This window comes from Microcebus murinus, chromosome 9 (assembly GCF_040939455.1).
Source record: "Microcebus murinus isolate Inina chromosome 9, M.murinus_Inina_mat1.0, whole genome shotgun sequence".
Lineage (NCBI taxonomy): Eukaryota > Metazoa > Chordata > Mammalia > Primates > Cheirogaleidae > Microcebus > Microcebus murinus.
The window spans coordinates 18,258,896-18,281,011 of NC_134112.1; the positions used below are offsets into that span (position 1 = coordinate 18,258,896).

Here is a 22,116-nt window from a genome sequence, read left to right on the forward strand (position 1 = left end):
TACATCAGGATAGTGAAGAAGCAAACATTTTGGCAGATTTGCTAAAAAGGTTCACAGTTTATGGATAATTTCTGGATCTTTCATAATGATTTATGGCGCCAGAAAGAAAGTAGTGTTTGGCTCCAACACAGTTCTATGCTGATTTGTAGAATTTTTGAAGCACTTTTCCTTAGGAGTAGTGCAGGTCCCGTAGGGCCCATGTCTGATTGGGTAAACAGCCTAGAGCAGTGGTTGGCAAACTGCGGCCTGGCACCTGTTTGGTATAACCCACAAGCTAAGAATGGTTTTTACATTTTAAATGGTTAAAAAAATTTTAAAGGAGTATTTCCTGACATGTGAAAATAATGCAAAAATAAATGTTATTATCTATCATAAAATTTTATTAGAACACAGTCATGTGGCTGCTTTTGTGCCGCAATGACAGAGTTGAGTATATGGGACAGAGGCCATGTGGCCTGTAAAACTTGACATACTTACTACCTGGCCCTTTACAGAAAAACTTTGCTGAATCCTGGCTTAAAGCTTTGAGAGACCATGGAAACGTCATCGGCAAGGAAAGCTCTTAACAAGAATTTTTACCACCGTAGGATGATTTTTTTCTCTTTCTGGGTTAAAATGAAGAAACTCCTAACTTCATTATGGGGCCCACGTGGTGATGCTAGTTTACAAAGCTGGTGAGATCTGATCTCTGCAAATACCTTGTTCTTCCTGTCTTCACGGTGGTAGTTGAGATATGCCATTGGGGTCATTTTAGTGCTTGTGGTTCGAATCAGAAGAAAGATGACAGAGTAAGATGACAAAGTAACAGCTTAGAGATGCATACTTTTAAAAATTCCCTACAGATTTTAATTATCTGTGTTATTTTTGTCTATCTTCTCATCTTGTATCTCAATTATTATGAATTATTGAAACATAAGTTGTCATTTATTTTTCTCTTTCAGAGTACTACAAACTTTCAGGGCCTTTAGAGAACAGTAGACAAGGGTTTGGAACAGTAGGTGTTAAAAAGACTCCTAAAATATCATTCAGCTTATTGCTAAAGAATTAGAAAAATACTATTTCTAATATTTGCCAGATTTGCATTTTAAAATTGCAAAATAATATGACATTTAAAATATATAAGCGTAAAGTGCTAAAACTTTAAGTAAATAAAGTGAGCTTGTACCCTCTCACCATCTCTCTTCTCCAGAGACTATTACCACTCAGCTTGAGGTCGTGTGTGTATGTATGTGTGTGTCTTAAAGATAAAATCCAACATGGGCCGGGCGTGGTGGCTCACGCCTGTAATCCTAGCACTCTGGGAGGCCGAGGCGGGCGGATTGCTCAAGGTCAGGAGTTCAAAACCAGCCTGAGCACGCCTGTAATCCTAGCTCTTGGGAGGCCGAGGCGGGCGGATTGCTCAAGGTCAGGAGTTCAAAACCAGCCTGAGCAAGAGCGAGACTCCGTCTCTACTATAAATAGAAAGAAATTAATTGGCCAACTGATATATATATAAAAAAAAATTAACGGGGCATGGTGGCGCATGCCTGTAGTCCCAGCTACTCGGGAGGCTGAGGCAGAAGGATCACTCAAGCCCAGGAGTTTGAGGTTGCTGTGAGCTAGGCTGACGCCACGGCACTCACTCTAGCCTGGACAACAAAGTGAGACTCTGTCGCAAAAAAAAAAAAAAAAAACAAAAAAAACCAGCCTGAGCAAGACCCTGTCTCTACTATAAAAATAGAAAGAAATTAATTGGCCAACTAATATATATATATAAAATTAGCCAGGCATGGTGGTGCGTGCTTGTAGTCCCAGCCACTTGGGAGGCTGAGGCAGGAGGATTGCTTGAGCCCAGGAGTTTGAGGTTGCTGTGAGCTAGGCTGACGCCACCGCACTCACTCTTGGCTGGGCAACAAAGTGAGACTCTGTCTCAAAAAAAAAAAAAAAAAAAAAATCCAACATGAACATGAGTTCAAACTAATAATTTCCATTTAAATTCAAGACTATAGGGTTTTTACTTAACCTCTTTGAGCTTATACCCATATCTCTTCTCTTACACTGAATATCTGGTTCTCAGTAACACCAGGAATGATAGAATATCCCATCATTATTCATTTGCTTTATCCCACAGGAGAAAGATGCATCACAATCTCAGAGTACATGTATCAATATATCTCCAATACTGTGGTGGCTAATAATAGTTTAAAAATTTTCTTGTGGTTCTTTTTGTCCTTAGTCTATATTCTACTAGAGATTCTACTAGAGTGAGTTTTTAAGTTTCTTTTAGGCTTTTTTTCTTATTTTTACTACTGGAGTGTTTTAAAGTCACTTGGAATCATTCTTCTGTGTTGGTATACCACTAACCCAGGGACACACATTTAGGTTCATTTGTTTTATTTTCTATTTTTTGGAACTTAAATAATATATACTTTTCTTATATAATTATTTAATAAATGATTCATATAATTTTAAGACAAAACTACAGAACATGGCTTATTCAAAGTCCATGACACTCCCTACAATAAATTCTAGTGAGCTTCCCAAGGAAATCCTCTTTATATCATCGAAAGCTGTGCTGATAATTTTAGAGGTGGAGAGGAGGAAATTCATGAGGGAAATGCAATGTGAGGATTGTGTAGATTTCCCTTCTCTACACTATAGGTCTCATCTAGACTGCTGGCACTTGTACCATTTTGGAGGACTCAGCAGGAGACTGCCATGCTTAGCACTTTCTCCAGCTGGCTCATAATATAGGCATTTCTTTTAAAATCTTCCTCTACCTTGGAATTATGGACATTTTATTCATTTTTTTCCTTACTGTTGGGTTCAGAGTGAGACATTCTGAAGTGTAGTTTCATGTGCTTAGTTCACCTCTTTTCTTTGTCTTTACCTTCCCCTGTTTGGGAGCATTGCTCTTATCTGGGTTTTATTCCAAGCACTCTGGCCAGCTTTGGAGAAAAGAAAACTGCCACTTGGGGCTCCTGAAGAAGTTATGTACGTTGTGAACCAATAAGTCCAACCTATAGTAGTTCTGCAAGTGACCAACTAACTATATAAGTTCTCATATGACTCTTACATTGTATCTTAAGAAGGAGATCAGTGGATTAGAGTTGGGCAAAGGAGAAGATTATTTATATTACATATACTTTTTGGGAAAAGAATTGCTGGTTGAGAAAATAAATAGATTAATCTTAAACCTAGTGAAAAGCAAAATGGCTATGGCTTGTAACTTAGTTTGCTAAGTCTATCTTAATCTTTCATAAATGCAACTATATTTGAGTATTATGAAGACTTGTACAAAGTAGATGATAGAGTGTCTACAACAAAGTAAAATGAAATGTAATTTCAGTGAGGTCTGCTAAAAAAAAAAAACTCCCAAAAATAAAACCAACCATTCTGGATGTTAAAGGCAACCACTACATGAAAGTCAAGCTACTTGAAAGTAAAAATACTAAAAATAGAAAATGGCAAAAGTTAATAACAGTCCCTTGGATCTTCCCCTTTCCACCACTGACTTACAGTGTTCCCTTGAAATGCACCTTCTGTAACAGGAGCCACAGAGCAGACTAGGGTTTCTGTCATATGAGAGGACAGGGGACATCTGTATCACCTCTGCTTGGAGGGACAGGACCCAGGACTACAGTGGTGCTTAAATGTGTCTTAGTCCATCTGGGCTGCTGCACATTTACTTCTCACAGTTCCAGAGTTCAAGATCAAGGTGCTGGTGGATTGGGTGTCTGGGGAGGGCTTGCCCTCTGGTTCATAAATGGTGACTTATCGGTGTGATGGGCAAACAGGCTTCCTCAGGCCTCTTTTATAAGGGCACTAATCTCATTCATGAGGGCTCCACCTCATGACCTGGTCCTCTACCAAAGACCCCCCCTCTTATTATCATCACATTGGGGATTAGGTTTCAACATAAGAATTTTGGCAGGAACACAAGTATTCTGACTAGAGTAGATATCAGAACAAAGAGAAAAAAATCAAAGAGTTTAAAGTTGGATTTTTTTCTGGGATTATTGAGCAACATACTATACTATTCCAATCATGTAACAATGGAAATAACTTTATTTTAAGTTATTGGCATGTAATTTATTCTTACTCAAATATAAATTAAAAAGTAAGGAAATATTTTTAAATTATATTGTATGTACTAAAGTGCACCCTGGCATTTTGATTTTAAACTTTTCTTCCAAAAGAAATTTAATTAGTTTCCAGGAAGTATTTATTTTGAAGTTAGAATGAAATTTAGGAGTTATCTAGTTTTATCCCTGTCATTATACCAGAGGGGTAACTAGGGCCCAGGGAGCTCAAGTGACTTGTCCAGGGCCACACAAATGGTAGAAGATTTGGGGTTAGAAACCATGGTTCTTTACTACTAATCCTGGCCTTTTTCAAAACAGCTATTTTAAAATTTTTACTTTTGTTTATATTTTTATAGATTCATAAATCATTACAGCCATAGTAAATCTTCAGAATCATCTGATCCATCCCACCAGTTCCCCACCACACCCTCACTTCATGGAAGAAATCAAAGCCCAGATATAGATAAGGAATCTGATTGCATAGATTCTTGGGAAAGAATCGATTTGCTTTTCAATCTCCAGTGAAGATACTTAGTATAAAAGTCTGCATGCTAAAATGAAAGCAATTTTATTTAGTAACTAGATTAAAATCTGGTTTTTAATAAAATCTGGTAATTTAATGAAATTAATCTGTTGACAACAAAAAAGAATGACCTTTCACAGAATGAATTTTTTTCAAATTATAGAAGTCACTACAAAATTCTTTTAACTAACAAGATACATTTCTGCATTTAAAATGTTACTAACTTATCCACAGCTTCTAAGAAGAAGCATTTATTTTTCAAAACTGTACAAACTGGAAGTGCCAAACAAAACAGTTAGTCTGATACAGTAGTAGAGTTATTCACAATTGACTTATAGCTGTAAATCATCTTACTTTTTTCTTTTTCTTTTTATCTGTATATGGAGAATATTTGTTCTCTACCTCACAATTTACTGAAGTTTATTTTTAGGCTGAGTAATTTGTTCTTTGCCTGAGACCTTTCTTTTAGTTGTCATACAAAACTTAGGAAACTATGCATAATAGTTTTTGTGTTTTTTGTGATATAATTTACTTATTTAAGTTGCTAATGATAATATAAAACCAGAAATGTATATTACTACTGAAAAGAAAAATCGATAGGATTAAGTCAAATAAATAAACTAAAGTCTAAAAGCTTTTTAAAAGATTAATTTAGAGTTATTTTGTTTTTCCAAAATGGATTGCATATTTCAGCTCTCTAATTAAAATTAATGATTTATAATACCTCTCAAATTTTGTTATCTAAAGCTTTCATTTATTAAGTATTTTGTGTAAGCTACAAATATTGATATATTGTCTTCCAGTAATTTATAATATATCTGCATAAATCTTTAGAAAAATATTGTGACAAGGAGTTATTTACAAAGAACCAGTAAGACATGATGTAAACATGAACAAATTGTTGAGCAAGAACAACTCTAAATATTTTGTTTCCTATAAATTAGATTTGATTTTAATGGATTTGACATTTTCTCCTTGAACACAGTTTTGCCAGGTCTATATTTAGGAGAGAAAAATGAGAATGTAAGTTGAAATAACATTCAATTTTTATTTAATTTTCTCTCTGACGTGTATAAGGTAGGGAGGTTTAAAGGAAGCATGGCAAGTGGTAGCAAACAGAAGTCTCAATTTTATCTAAAATTATTATGATTATGTAACCAGTTTTTGGAACACATGATCTTAATACTCAATAATAACAATAAAGATAATTTGATTTTGTTATTTATAAGCATTTATTAAGCACTTATGTGCCAGGTACCAGTTAAGATCTCTAGTGTATTAATTCACTTAATAATAACCTTATGAACTCAATCATATTAGTATGCTTATTTTACAGATGAGAAAAGGGAGGCATGAAAAAGTGAAGTAATTTGCCTGCGAGCACACAGATGGCAGGTGACAGAGCTCCAGCAAACTTGCTTCTAACTGTACTAGAGCAGTGGTTCCCTGAGTGTGGCCTACAGGCCAGCAGCATCAGCATCAGCTGGAAACAAATTGAACATCACATTTTCAGGCCACACCCCAGACATACCTGATTTAGAAACTCTAGGATGGGGCTTGACATTCTGTGTTTTATTTTCTGTTTTGTTTTGTTTTGAGACATAGTCTCACTCTGTTGCCCAGGCTAGAGTGCTGTGGCGTCAGCCTAGCTCACAGCAACCTCAAACTCCTGGGCTCAAGTGATCCTCCTGCCGCAGCCTCCCAAGTAGCTGAGACTACAGGCATGCACCACCATGCCTGGTTAATTTATATATATATATCAGTTGTCCAACTAATTTTTTTCTATTTTTTGAGTAGAGATGGGTCTCGCTCTTGCTGAGGCTGGTCTCGAACTCCTGAGCTCAAATGATCCTCTGCCTCCGCCTCCCAGAGTGCTAGGATTATAGGCACGAGCTACCACGCCTTGCCAACAACCTGTGTTTTGATGAGCCTTCTAGGTGATTCTGATGCATACTAAAGTCTGACAACCCCTGCCTAGATAAAGCAAGCATGGTTCTTTCCCTGGTCAGGGGCCAACCAACAGTCTAGGAGAGAAGACAGTCATGCAAACACATACTTGTCATCAGTCTAGTAAGTGCAGTAAAGGAGGAGTAGTATAGTAGGGACAGTGGTGGTGCAAAGGAATGTGAAGGGAAAGGAAGGTTTTGATGTTTGAGCTTTGAGAAATTTGTACTTGAGTTTCAAAGATAGAATAAGGGCAACCAGTTCCAATACTGGTAGGGTATGCTGGTTCTGTTTGTCTAGAATCTGATAAATACTCCAGATGACTTCAAATGGTGCTGAACATTTGGGCAGGAGCAACATAATCATAGTAGTTACCCTCTATTTTGCCCATTTTATGGCTATGACTGTGTGTCTGACGTGTGTTTATTCCTGAAATTGGTGGTTGCAAAGTAGTCAGAAGAGATCTTGTAAAGATCTCTTAGGGTGATGATACACTCTTTTTGCCTAGAAAATGAGCATTTAGACGTTAGAAAGGCCAGCCTTCTGTATGGTACCCATTTCGTTTACCTATGAAATCCAAAGGTAAGTCTATTAAAACTTAAGTCTTTTGCATTGGGATATGACAGACCAAGCATTACAAGATACTGCCATAGCTTGTAATACTTAAATCACTTAACCCTCTTGGTGGGTCATCCCTCAATTTTCAGAATACAGCATTTTAGAAATCCTCACAACAGGCTTCCAGGTTAAACAAATTCTTTGCACTTTTTGTTCTGCTGGAAACAGGGATTAAACATAAAATAAACAACATGGGCTGACTACTCTTGGTAACATCTTTGAAGAGATGGCCCTGATATGCACCACTGTTTTCAATCACTTAAAAGGCAATAATTTGATTATGCTATCCTTTATTTAAGAACTGCCATTGCTTTCAGTTCACTTCCCGGCCTGACACAAGTAAATCACTTTGATAAAAATCCCTTTCCCCCTCTCCTAGAGCCGATCATAAGTAATGATACCAGTGATCTAGCAAGGACAAAATGAATATAATGTACTTCTTATAGAAAAGCAAAATGTTTCATGAGGCAGTGATTCATTGTATAATTTGGGAAATGAGTTTTCTTGTGTATGTGAAAGAAGTTTAAATGATCTTGCATAAGGGCACTTTTAGAGAGGTAAATGCTACATTCTTCTTTTGAATTTAAATGTTTGAATTCAGCAGTTACATACATATCATGGACAGAGGAATATACGTTAGGAATACACCATCCATAATTTGGGTCCATTGATGGTCATTCCTTTATACAAAAAGAAAAGTATTTCCTAGGATCTTGAAGCAAATTCCTTCTCGTGTGAAAATTACCACCTAATTCTTTTCTAAGTCTGCTTTAAATACTGAAAGGTATGACACATGACTCAGACTTAAAAGACATCAACTTGAATGTATGTTAGAGTTGTCATTTTATTAGGGGTTGCTCAAATCATTTGCCTTTCTTCTTAATGTCCCCCAAAGACAGTCACTCTCTGATATTGTAAGTAAGTAACATCAGCTGTTAAGGCTGCTGGGGTTCAACATTACCAGAATGTAAGTACATATAAAGATTAAAATGTATGAGAAGTTGGCAAAATTTTTTAAAAGTTTTATTTTTACCTGACACATAATAATGTACATATTTATGGGCTACAGTGTGATGTTTTGATACATGTATACATTGCATAGTGATCAAATCCGCATTTAGCATGTCTATCACCTTAAATACTTATCATTTTCTTGTTGATAAGAACATTAAAAATTCTTTCTTCAAGATATTTTGAAATATATAACACAATATTGTTAATTATAGTCACCCAAGTGTGCAACAGAACACCAGAACTTATTCCTCTTATCGAACCATAATTTTGTATTTCTTAACCAATCTCTGCCTATTCTCTCGAGCCTCTAGTAACCACTATTCTATTTCATACTTCTATGAGACCAACTTTTGTAGATTCCACAAATGAGTGAGATCATGTGGTGTTTGTCTTTCCGTGCCTGGCTTAATTCACTTAACGTAACGTCCTCTATGTTGCTGTAAGTGACAGGGTTTCATTCTTTTTTATGGCTAAATATTATTCTGTTCTGTATATATATCACATTTTCTTTATCCATTTATTTATTGATGGACACTTAGGATGATTACATACCTTGGCTATTGTGAATAGTGCTGCAGTAAACATGGGAGTGAAGACATCTCTTCCATATACTGATTTCATTTTCTTTGCATAAGTACACAATAGTGGGATTTCTGAATCATATGATAGTTTTAAATTTTTTGAGGAACCTCCATACTTCTTTCCATAACATCTGTACTAGTTTTCATTCCCACTAAGTGTATAGAGTTCCCATTTCTCCACATCCACACAAGCATTTGTCATATTTTTCTTTTTGATAATAGCCATTCTGATTGGGGTGAGGTAATATCTCATTGTGATTTTGATTTTGATTTCCCTAATAATTAGTGTATTATTTTTATATACCTGTTGGCCATGTGTATACCTTCTTTTAAGAAATACCTACTTGGGTCTTTTGCCCATTTTCAAATCATATTATTTGTGGCTTTTTGCTATTGAGTTGTTTGAGATCTTTATATAGTCTCAATATTAACCCTTTGTCAGATGCATAATTTGCAATTTATCATCAAAGTTTACTACCTACATTCCACTTTAGCTACCTAAGATAATATCTGCTTTATATCCACTTTAGCTACCTAAGATAATATCTGATAATAAAAGCATTTCATTAACCAAGAATTACCTCACTTCTGAAATCACTTATTCAGACAGTTGGCAAGTTAATTAGGGTCCATGTCATGTCCAATTATCCTTTCTGTTTACTTTTGCTTTTAATATATTCACTAGTACCTATCAATGAATGATGAAATGTTTTCATTTCGACGAGTCTAACTCAGGGAATTTAACAAGTCTACTCAAGGGATTTTTTAAATAGTTAGATTTTTAAATCACGTAGGATAACAGACCCACTAAAGCTTAATGTTTTCTCTTTTATGATAGATATAATTTTATAATAGAACTGCAAGTAACATCCTAGTCAGTTACTTTACTGACTTTAGCATTCAAGCACTGAGAAAAATTCTCTTGTTTGGACCACATTATTCTAATTTAGGATTATTCAGACAGAATAAATGGCAAAAAATATAATCTAAGAAGATAAAATATTTTTACCTCCTTTAGATACACTTTCAAAGGCTACTAATATTTACTGAGTATCTTCTATGTATCAGATACTATTTTAGGTAATTAAAATGCATTCTCTCATTTAATCCTCATAGTAACATTTATTTATCATCACTATTCTCTGCTTTATTTTTACTTTCCCATAGCACTATCATCATCATCATCATCATCATCATCATCATCATCATCATCATCATCATCATCATCTAATATAGTACATGTTTTTCTTATTTCCTTCCTTTCTCCTTCCATTGTCCCTCTACCCTCCTCCCTCATTAGGCAGGGATTTCTTTTTGTCTACTGCTATTTCCACCATTCCTTTTTCATAGTAGTAACTTGATACTTTTTTCAATGAATGAATGGCACTGTGAGGCATATGTTATACTCCCCAATTTACAGGTAAAGAGAGATTAAGAAAGTACTAATAACAAAGGATGTGGAACATTTGTAGGAAGAGACCACCTACTCATCTATTCATTCATCCATTCAATGAATGACTGTAAAGCTCTTATTTCCAATATATTGCACTGCATAAATTACTTGATATAAAAAATCAGCATAATTATAAATTTTATCAATTCATCATAATGCATTCCCACAGTACCAGTGTTAGCCCAGCAGTTCTTTTCTTTTTGCTCATTGGTAGGTTATCATAGTCTCATAATATTTTATAATTTGTAACTAATTTTGAATTAACATACATCTAAAATTCAAAAGGTATAAAGGAGTATATGGTGAAAAGTATCCATCACACACCTATCCTCCATTTAAACTTGCCTGCACATTGTAATCACCTGGAGGCTTTAACAATTACTACAGCCTGTGTCTGACTCCCAGAGATTGTGATTTAACTGGTATAGGAGAATAGGCCAGGCTTTGGAATTCTTAGACGATCCCATGACAGGAGATTACTTTGAGTAAAAGTAAAGCTACAAGGGTCAGATATACCCTCTTCCCTGAACAACTATAAAAAATACAAAATATACAAAACAATGTTTTTTTCTGACACTGGACATCAGGCAACAAAAGGCAATAATCTCAGAGGGATGGGAAACAAATGAGGTGAGCCCTATGATGTGATGGCCCCAGCTAATTGCCTGAGGTAGAATTTAGAGCATGGCACATTAAGGGAGAGTATAGGCAGAGCCTAGCAGACTCCCTGAATTGAGAAGTCAGAGCTGAGAGTTTGAGGAGACCAAAACAGTGAGAAATCACAGGACAGACATATAGAGAGGTGAGAACTGCATGGAAAAAGCACTCTGAAGATCTACAGAGAATCCCTAAAGAACTCTGAAGATCTACAGAGGATCCCTTTGAGTGTTCACCTGAGATTTGATAAGTAAATGCATGTGAGAAAACTACCAGAGGATGGGGGGGGCGGGTAGCACCTGAAAAGATGGGAAGAAATAAGCAGTACCTAGTGTTCACATAGGGATAATACCTATTCCAATCAGCTGAACTGGAAAACCTTGTGATTTTACAGAGCATTTTGCTTCAGTAGTGAAGAAAAATCTGCTCTCAGTTGAACAGAGTTCTAGTCCTTCTTAACATGTCTTGAAAGCAAAATGCAAAAGGATCAAATTATTTCCAAGTAACTTAACTATATCCCAGAACAAAGCTCAAGACATGTCTTATATTTATATTCTTATAAATATGAGAATATAAAAATATTTAGCACCTGGTGAAAAATAAAATTCACCATGTCTGGCATCCAATTAAAGATTATCAGGAATGCAAAGATGTAGAAAAAATATGACTGATAATGAGATCAGTTATATTCTGAAAATAACCCAGAACTGACATAGATATTACAATCAACAGAGAGGACAAACAGTTCTTATGACTCTATTCCATATATTCAGAACATTAAGTAGAGACATAAAACATGTACAAAAGGTCCTAATCACAATTCTAAAGATGAAAAATACATTGTATAAAATGAAAAATATACTGGATGGGACTAATGGCAGATTAGGTACTACAGATGAAAAGATAAGTGAACTTGAAGACATAATGATAGAAACTATCAAAATGAAATGCAAAGAGCAATTTTTAAAAATGAAAAAGTGCATCATTGAGTTGTGGAAAAACTTCAATTGACCTAATATACCTATAATTGGAGACCCTAGAAGGTGGTTAGGAGGTGGGAGAAGAAATATATTTGAAGAAATAACACCTAAGATTTTTCCAAACTTAACAAAAACTGTATACACAATCCAAAGAGGCCCAACAAAGCCAAGCTCAAGAAGTATGAAAAAATAACACCAAGTTACATCATAATCAAATTGCTCAAAGCCAGTGATAGAAATAAAATACTAAAAGCAGCCAAGGAGTGATAGACATATTACATAAGAGGAACAAAGATAAGGATGAGAGCAGGTTTTTTGTCAGAAACAAAGTAAATGAGAAGACAGTGGAGCAACATCTTTAAAGCACAGATGTTCCTTGATTTATAATGGGGTTATGTTTAGATAAACCCATTGTACATTCAAAATATAAGTCAAAATCCCCTAAGTCTGGACATAACTCCATCACGTGTCAAGGGATATACTGCTTCTTGTATACTGCTTTTGCACCATCATAAACTTGAAAAATCATAAGTCGCACCATTATAAGTCAAGGACTGTCTACACTGAAAGAAAAAGTCTTTCAACATAGAACTCTTTACTCAGCAAAAATATCTTTCAAAACAACAAAAACAAAATAAAGATTTTTTTTCAGACATATAAAAGCTGAAGAATCCACCACCAGGAAATTGCACTACAGATATGTTAAAGGAAGTCCTTCATACAAAAGGAAAATTATACCAAATGTCAATCTGGATCTACACAAAGGAATGAAGAGCAGCAGGAATGATAACTACATGGATAAGTAGATCAGATTTTTTCATATTATTTAAATACTTTTAAAAGATAATTAACTGTTTAAACAGATAACAATATAGAGTAAGGGTTATGTAAAAATACAGTGTTTGACAAGAATAGCACAGAGGTTAGAAGGGAGAAATGAAAATATATTATTATGAGGGTTTTATACCAGAAAGGTATAATATCACTTTAAGGTAGATTGTGACAAGTTAAAGATATTTACTATAAATGCTAAGTCATCCATTAAAATAACAAAAGAATCTTATAGCTAATCAACCAACAAAGGAGATGAAATAGAATCATAAGAAAAAAATTAACTCTAAAGAAGGCAAAAAAGAAGAAAGGGATAACAAAGAACAGGTAAGACACATAGGAAACAAACAACTGAGCTTCAACCTAACCATATAATCACATTAAGCATAAATATACTAAATACCTCAACTAAAAGGCAGAGATTATCAGTTTGGATTAAAAAGTAATACCTGAATATATGCTACCTTTTAGAAATGTACTTTATATATAAAGATATAAGTTAAAAGTAAAGCAGTGAGAAAAAGTATAGTATGTTAACACTAATTTTAAAAAATGGGAGTGGCTATATTAATATCTAAATAGTTTTCAGAGTAAAGGATGTTATTTTTTAAAAGTAAATAATAAAGTAAATAATTTCATGCTAATAAAGAGGTCTGTTCATTAGGAGAACATGCAATCTTACATGTTTATGTGCCTAATAATAGAGCTTCATGTCTGACAGAACTACAAGGAAAAATAGACAAACACATAGTTGAGAATTTTAATATCACTCAATAATTAGAGTAGAGAGAAAATGAGTAAAAATGTAGAAGATCTGAACAACACTCTCAACCGACTTGACCCAATTGATGTTTCGAACACACTCTATCCCACATTAGCTGAATATGCCTTCTTTGCAAGTGCACACAGAACATTTATCACAATAGACAATACTCTGTACCACAAAACAATTATTGATAAATTTAAAGACGTTCAAATAATACAAACTATGTTTTCTGATCACGATGGAATTATATTAGAAAGCAATAACAGCAAGATACCTGGAAAATACCCAAATATTTGAAAACTAGATAACAAGCCTTAACAACCCATAGAGCAACAGAGAAATTAGAAATAATTTTTAAATGAATGAGAATGAAAATACACCAAATAAAAACTTGTTGGGTGCTGCTAAAATATTACATAGGGGATATTTATCCCTGCTTTAGAAATGAAGAAAGGTCTCAAATCAATTACTTCATCTTCCTTCTCAAGAAATTAGGAAAAGAAGAGCAAGTGAGACCCAGAGTAAGTAAAAGAAAGAAAATAATAAATATCAGAGTAGAAATCAATGGAATGGAAAACAGAAAAGCAATAGAAAAAAATCAATTGAACCAAAAACAAAGATTAATAAAATTGACAATTCTCTAGCTAAGCTTATCAAGAAAAAAGGGAAAACAAATTACTGTGATCAAGAATGAAAAAAATAATATCACTACAGATTTTACAGATATTAAAAAGAAAGATGATCAAGAAATGTTATGAATACTTATGCTTATAATTTCAACAATTTAAATGAAATGAACAAGTTTCTTGAAGACACAAATTATCAAAATTCATTCAAGAAGAAATAGATAATATGATGGCTTTGAATTTGTTGTTAAAAACCTTTCCACAAAGACACATGTCTATCAACAAGTGAATACATAAACTATAATATATCCGTACAATAGAATGCTACTCAGAACAAGAAAGAAGTCTTGATATATATGCTCCAACATGGTGAATCTCAAAACATGCTGAATGAAAGAAGCCAGATAAAAAATAATATATAAGGTAAGATTCCATTTTTATAAAAGTTTAGAAAATGCAAACTAATCAATAAGGACAGGAGTTACATTAGTGGTTTCCTTGGAAAGGTTTGCTGGGATGGGGACCAGGGAGCACGTGAGCTTGAGGAAACTTTCGGAGGTGTTACATATTCTCCTTATCTTGCTGGTGATGGTATCACTGGTGTAAACATATGCCAAAACTGATCAAATTGTACAATTTAAATATGTGCCATTTTTGTATGCTAATTGTATCTCAATATAGTTTTTATAAAGCTTCCCAGATGGTCTCAATGTGTAGAAAAGTTTGAGAATCATTTCTCCAGTCCCTCAGGTCGCAGGCTACACCCTGCAGAGGCAACATCTCCTTGGCAGTTTCTTGTTCTGGAGTCCTTTACTTTTTAGTTAACTTGTGATTTGTCACTCTGTGATGTAGGGAAAGTGTGGAGAGCCTGATCCAAAAGCATTCCTATGCCCGCTCACCCATCCGCACCTATGGAGGAGAAGAGGATGTCTTGGGGGATGAGAGTCAGGCAACCCCAAATCGAGGTAAGATGGCTTCTGGGGCTGTGGGGTTGCTGAGGCAGAGCACATGAAGGAGAAGGGGGCAGGCAGTTGATGAGATTGTCTAGTCCTCAGTGTACATACTGCCCAGAAAGGATTGCAAGAGCCTCTTTAGGAAGGGACAGTCCCTGACACTAAGCCTCACACATTTCATTATTTCACCTTTCAATCGTAAGTGGCTGTGCTGCCTGAAGGTTCCTGTGGTTTGTTTTTTTTAGTGAAGGGACATCGAGCCTTTGTGTCAGGGGTCAGGAGTTTCTCCTCTGCAATTCACAATGAAAGAAGAGCTATTGAACTTTGGGAGCAGTCTCTTAGTCTGTCTGAACCTGTATTATAATCTGAAAATCAGGGGATGTATCTGTTCTGTCTATGTCAGGAATAATTTATTAGGATCACAGACCAAAATAGAAAACACTTTTAAAAGAGGATTGTCCAAGTGAAGGGCGTTATGTAGAGGCAGTGGCCCCAGTGGTGACAGTAGTAACTGAACAAAGTTTCCCTGTTGCAAAAGATTCAGGGAGCCAGCTGCCTGTATCTGCAAAGGATGTCTAGAGAAAAGAGGCCTGAGGTACCCCTCCTGGGAACAGGAATGTTCTTATGGGGAGAGCCCTCATATATTCCATAACATTAAATAACATAATCAGTGAAAACATAGGATATTTTTATAACCCCTCAACATAACTTTTGACTCCCCTAAAACTTAACTAATAATAGCCTACCGTTATTAGAGCCTTACCTATAACATAAACAGTCAATTAACACATATTTTGTATGTTATTTGTATTATATACTGTATTCTTACATAAAATAAGCTAGAGATAAAAAATATTAAGAAATTCTTAATGTTAGAAAATGTAAAGAAAATATTAAGAAAGTTATTAAGAAAATCATAAGGAAGAGAAAATATATTTACTATTCATTAAGTGGAAATGGATCATCATAAAGGTCTTCATCCTTATCTTCACATTGAGAAGGCTGAGGAAGAGGAGAGTATGTTCTTGCTGTCTCAAGGGTGGCAGAGATGGAAGAGGTGGAGGAGGTGGAAGGGGAGGCGGGAGAGGCAGGCACACTTGGTGTAACTTTTAGTGAAAAGTCTCTGTGTATAAGTGGACCCAAGCAGTTCAAACCTGTGTAGTTCAAGGGTTAATATATACAGTCAGAAAACTCAATGTCGACTCTTGTCTAAACCTCTGAATGCTGTAATGTAGACACACTTACTCTTGTCAGTTCTCACAATGGTTTTGGAAGCCCGGTAGTTTCACAGAGACTCATATATCCAGCCTTCCCTGTGGAAATGCTGCAGAGGTTAGGACAAATGTCAGATATTTGGAGCTCCTTTTAAGGGAATCAGGTCATTACCTACAGGCAGAGTATTAATGTTTTGGCCACTCAGTGGGAGTATGTAGGCCATAAAATTCCCATAAGTAAATTCTATCTTCCATGCAGGGCATAAATAATTTCTTCTTGGAAAGGTAGATTTGCGCCATGAAAAATTGTATGTGTGTTTGTCTTTACAAACTGCAGATCTGTTGAATATTTTTGAAAATAAATTGATCTTTACAGATAATTTAATTCTTGATCTGTACCTTGAAATAGCATTTCCAGTCTAATGAGTGTTTTTCCTTACAGGATCAGCCTTTACAACATCTGACAATTTGTCTCTCAGCTCCTGGGTATCATCTTCTTCCAGTTTTCCTGGGTTTCAGCACCCACAGTCCCTGACTGCTCTTGGTACCAGCACAGCGTCCATAGCAACACCCATTCCTCACCCCATACAGGGTTCCCTGCCACCGTATAGCCGGCTGGGGATGCCTCTGACCCCATCGGCCATCGCCAGCTCCATGCAAGGGAGTGGCCCCACGTTCCCTTCATTCCACATGCCACGATACCATCACTACTTTCAGCAGGGGCCCTACGCTGCCATCCAGGGACTGCGCCATTCCTCTGCTGTGATGACGCCATTTGTATGACTTCAAAAAATGGGAGAATCCAGATCCAGAATGCGCAAATGGGTATGGAAATACAGGACAGGGTTGGGAGGGTGGGAGGTGGGGTATAGGAGCAGGGCTTTCCAGGAGACATGGAACCTGTTAAAAGAGGAGAGCTGGACTCGCAATAAAATATACTGCTAAGGGAATGCACCATGGACCAAGACTCATCTGTAGCTGGGGGACAGCTCTTGGATTCAGGAGAAAATCAGTGTAAAGTTCTTAGCCAGCCTGCAAGTTTAATGATACGAGGCTAATAAATCCTAAGGTGCATTATTCCTGGTGGTTAAAAATGCTGTGTCTATGCAGTCATGTATAAAATCAATGTGTATAGGGTTTCTTTCTGCTTTCCACAGGTTAAAACAATCTTCAAAGAGGCAATATTATATAGCATACTGATCATAATGACTAACTTAAGTCAATTTCTCCCTGTAGAAAATGGAAGCCAATAGAGAAATATTTGTAGTGCTATAGCTTAAGCATGTTTGGTTTTCCTTTGTGTTAGTTTGCTGAGGAAGGTGCTGAGATAATGCTAATGCATCCTGTTCTGTGATTGAGTACATGGTAATGACTTCACAAAGTTCTTTTTGTAATATTGAAGGGCCAATACCCAACAAGCTCTGTTTTTACAGTCTTGTATCTTTTCTTCCTAATTCTCTTTCTTGCAGCTACTTGCCATTTATGTAGGAAAAAAATCTTCCATATACAATTTTGAAGCAAGAATCTCTCTATGTTACATGGTAAAACTGAGGTTTAATTTTTCTGGGCTGCATTCTATATACTACTGATGTATTCACTGAGGAACACGCCAAAGCCTCTGCATGATGATATGTGAGGCTTTGTTTCACTTACAGCTGCAATAGAAAGATGGTTGTCCTGTTGTGAAGGGAATTTCTCTGCCATGGGTACCAAAGGCTCCTTCATTTTCACTTCAGCTTTGGGAGACCTTATGGATGTTAAAATGCACTGGGCCAAATTCTCATTTTTGGTGAATCTGCTCTGTTGTGCTGCCACTGATTGACAGGGATTTGAGAATGACCATTCTAAATGTCTGCATAGCCACATTTAACCTGTGCTCATGAGGAGTAATGTGCCCATACATCTGATCATCTGATTTGTCCTTTTTTCTTACTGTGTTATATTCATTGACCCTTTTACCATTTTTCTATATTATGAAATTGCATGTTAACTCTGTGACTCCCTGACAGATATGTTGGCAGTTCTTATAGGTAAATCTAAAGTATTCATCCACATTATTTTGAACTCATGCTATCTTCTTAAGCCTTCCTTTAATGTTTATAATAGTAATTATTGTATTTTAGTTCTATATAACCTGTATATTATTTTGAAGCAACATATATATAAGCATTTATAGTAAGGGTAACACATTTGGCATTTTGCAACAATTCATTTCCCTAATAACAGAAATGTAATGAAGTTAATAGTCTTTCAACTTCAGATATAATGCATTTCAGCTATAGGATGTAATCTGTCCTCTTAGCAAATCTCCCCAAAACTCTAATTTAATTTAATTTTTATATGTAATATTCATTCCACTCTGTTCTCACTGCAAAAGTATTGAATCTGTTAAAAGAGATGGGAAATATTGCTACTGACTGTAGAAGTGCATTTGGGGGTAAATGCAATATATTTATCACATCAGACTCCTGTGGGATTTTATTTGGTTGTTTTAATGTTAGCCTTTTCCATATCAAATACCTTTCTCAGGCACTTCCAGCCTATGAAACCAGGCATCAGGCCCAACCTGTCTTTGTGATGCTGTTGTTGGGTTTTGCACTTGCCTTTCTCCACTGTACCCCAAAGGTTATTTACAGAGAAGCATGGGCTGTGTTAACAAAGCATCCCAGAGTCCTATGGCAGACACTGTAGGTTAATTTCTAACTTCTTGCATGTTATGCTATAATATCCACAGGTGGTGGTTTTCAGACAAAGTACAGATGTGCATTTCTTTATAAAAAAAAAGTTATGAGTAATGTTTAAAATAAATATCCATAGAGCTAGGATAGGGGTTTAATATTTACTAGATGGCCTGTTGCCAGTGCTCCTTTGAATACAAGTACTGCTGCTTAAAGCAGGAATAACAAAAAATGCTGTTTTACATGATGCTACTCTATATCCTCTTAAATTACTAGTCTACTAAAGTGAATCTGTGTCTGAATCTTCTTTTCAAAGAGAATGAAAGGATTATTGTAATATGTACTATTTTGGCATTACTCCCAATCTGTATCTCAAAGTAGGTTTGTGTGTTTTCGTTAAATATTGTTTTATGCCAATATTTCCTAACCTCATAACTTTATTTTATAATTAAGCAATATAAGAGTAAAAATAAGTAGCATGCTTAGAGGAAAGCAAAGACTAAAGTATCAAAGCATGCTCTTGCAAAATCAGTCCTGAAATTCTAAATTAGATATACTTTTTACCTGTTGATATTATTTGAACCAGAGAAAAGAAGCACAAGTGAAGTGGAGCTTAACCTAATCAGAGTCGCTGTAGCCATCCAAACCAGGGAGTAGAAATTTATCCCAGCTGGGCCTTTCTGAGCTATTCTGGTTGTTGATTTTTATTAACCCCTTGGGAGTTTAGTATTTAAAATTTCAAAGTCTGTTCTACCAAAAGTAATTGCAAGAACCAGATACTTAATGGGAAATCAAATTAAATAACAAAGACCATGAATTATAATATGTTTGGAATAAATGCAGAGTTTTTTCCCCCAACTATATTATAGTATCAAAAAGCATGGCTAATGGGCAGTGCTGCTACAAAGAGAACCTGACAGACCTGCTTTATCTGACTCTAAGGAATTAATTCAGAACTTAGTAGGTTTTGCACTTGTGAGTTGTTTTTAAAGTATTTATCAATAGTTCTGAGTAAATTTAGTGGTTTTTAAATCTTCCCCCTCCTCTCTTCATCCTTAGCAGTATATAGGTACACATATCCATTTTGTGTCTAACATATCACAAACGGTTAGGTAACAAGGTCTAGATTAATAAACTTATATTGCATTGCTGATACTTTTGAGTTTATAAAAATAGTATATTCTCTAGAAGGCCCCCTACCATTCCTAGTAGGTGGGCACAGAGTGGGAGATAGTAAGAAGCTTCCTGATTATGATTGATCATCTAGCAAAAGCCCTGTGCTGTGTAGGGCTATTCTATAGGATTTACATTGACTTCTGGGGCATTCCAAGATATCACCTCCTCTACCCTTATCTATATCTCTGCCATTTTTCTTCTCCAGCTAAAATAACTTTTTCCCCTCTCAACTCCTCCCTCTCCTCTCTGCCCCCCCCCAAAAAAAGAAATCCTCTAAAAGGCCAAGAAGTAAATCTTCTTAGAAGGAAAGCATCCTTATTCCATACTGACTCTGGATCTTTAAAAGAGATGTTAGGATATTTAGCCCATTTCTTATATCCCATTTCACACTAGCTTTTTAGGCTATCCTGCTTATATATAAGGGGAATCACCTCAAATAAAGAGGATGGAATGACTTTACACCCCATTAAATACTCAGTCAAGCTTAGCCATGACTCAATAACTAAAAAGTTCAAAAAATTCAGTTATGTAATGTTCAGGATAGCATATTGCAAGAAAAACAATATTTTTACTCAATCTTCCAATGAGTAAGGAAACTGTTATCATTACTAAACATGTGGGGAATTGATAATTATTACAAATTATCCTAAATCTAGAGAAAGCAAGGGACAGAAGATTTTCAGCTTGTTCCTTTAAAGAGCCATGGCTGGGTGGAGGATAGATTTTTATAAGTTTTTATATTATTTTAGAATGTAAGGATTTTTTTTTTTGGTAAACAAGCAAAGAGAAGGTTACAAACTATTGAAACTTTAGGAGACCCTAAAATCCTTTATTCACTACTTACTTTTCTATGCCAGTTAAAATATTCCAATACCTGTCTTTCGTCAGCACGTTTAAATATGGAAAGGCTCATTTATAAATACTGGATAGGCAAATAATTCATAATATTTTCTAGCCCTTATTTCTGTGTCTCTTCCTCAAATAATTTCAATCCTCTCCCCCATTTAAACAAAGTGTCCTGATAATAAAGTAAAAACATTTTTTTGTGAAATAATTATGGACAAAAGATACAACTTATATTTTACTTTTGGTGCATTAAAATGTTATGTTTAGTTGGTTTTCCCCCCTTATTTTCAGAAAACTAAAAGAAATTATTTTATTTCCTAAAGGATAAAATTGAATATAACTTCTCTAATAGACTGTGTCACAGTTCCATTGTTTGCTGTGTTCATTTGCTTAATGAATTGCGTGAGAACAGTCACTGTTATGAAGTGCGTGTGTTGGGGGTGGGGGGAAGGGTATGGGAAATATTTTATGAAAAAAGTTATAAGCCTAATACTATGAAGTAACATCTAATGAAGTTCTTTTTCAGTGCAATATATTTATTTCTGCTAGAAATGTATTATCAACCTTATGTAATGTTTGAAGCATTACCTATTATTTGTAAACAGCTTAAAATTATATATTACCCCAATTGTACATAAGTACAAATGTGTGGATATTAGATTCTTTCATTAAAAATGGTGTGTTTTTTATATATATGCACACATTTACACATTTCATTCTCTTACACACTGTGCTTTGTGACTTTTGGTACCTATTTCTTCACATGAAAATAGAGGATTAGATAAGATTGGGGGTCACAGCTGGCCACTCACAGGCCAGACAGAGCTCCGGATTACTACACAGTGTTTTGGTTTTGTCTTTAAACACATTGGGAAGCCTTTGGAGAAGGCATTGCTCTCAAGTTCCTACCACTTCCCGTTTTCCTACACTCAGGCTCCTTCATTCATTTATGCTACCTGATGAAATCTCAGAATCACATGATTTTGTGCCTTTCTATACTGAATGATACTGGAGACTCTACAAAGCTTAAAACCCCTACTTCTTATTCCAGCCATGAGCACTTGGATATGCTGTAATGATACTATACAAAGCACGCTGACAAAAATAAGATTAACCAAATTATGAGTCTTAATCCTCCTTCAACATGGCAGTCCTTCAAAATATTTGATGTATTCACTTTTGCTTTCAAAAG

At 35.4% G+C, this 22,116-nt stretch overlaps 1 protein-coding gene across 1 annotated transcript in view; it reads left to right on the plus strand.

Moving 5' to 3' along the window:
- Positions 1-17,045, plus strand: part of TBX20 (T-box transcription factor 20) — a 52,911-nt gene extending 35,866 nt beyond the window's left edge. The window contains exons 7-8 of the mRNA XM_012777558.2: positions 14,910-15,022; positions 16,667-17,045. Of these exons, the coding sequence (XP_012633012.1) occupies positions 14,910-15,022; positions 16,667-17,007 (454 nt within the window). The 3' untranslated portion in view covers positions 17,008-17,045. The remainder of the gene's footprint in view (positions 1-14,909; positions 15,023-16,666) is intronic.
- Positions 17,046-22,116: the final 5,071 nt, after the last annotated feature.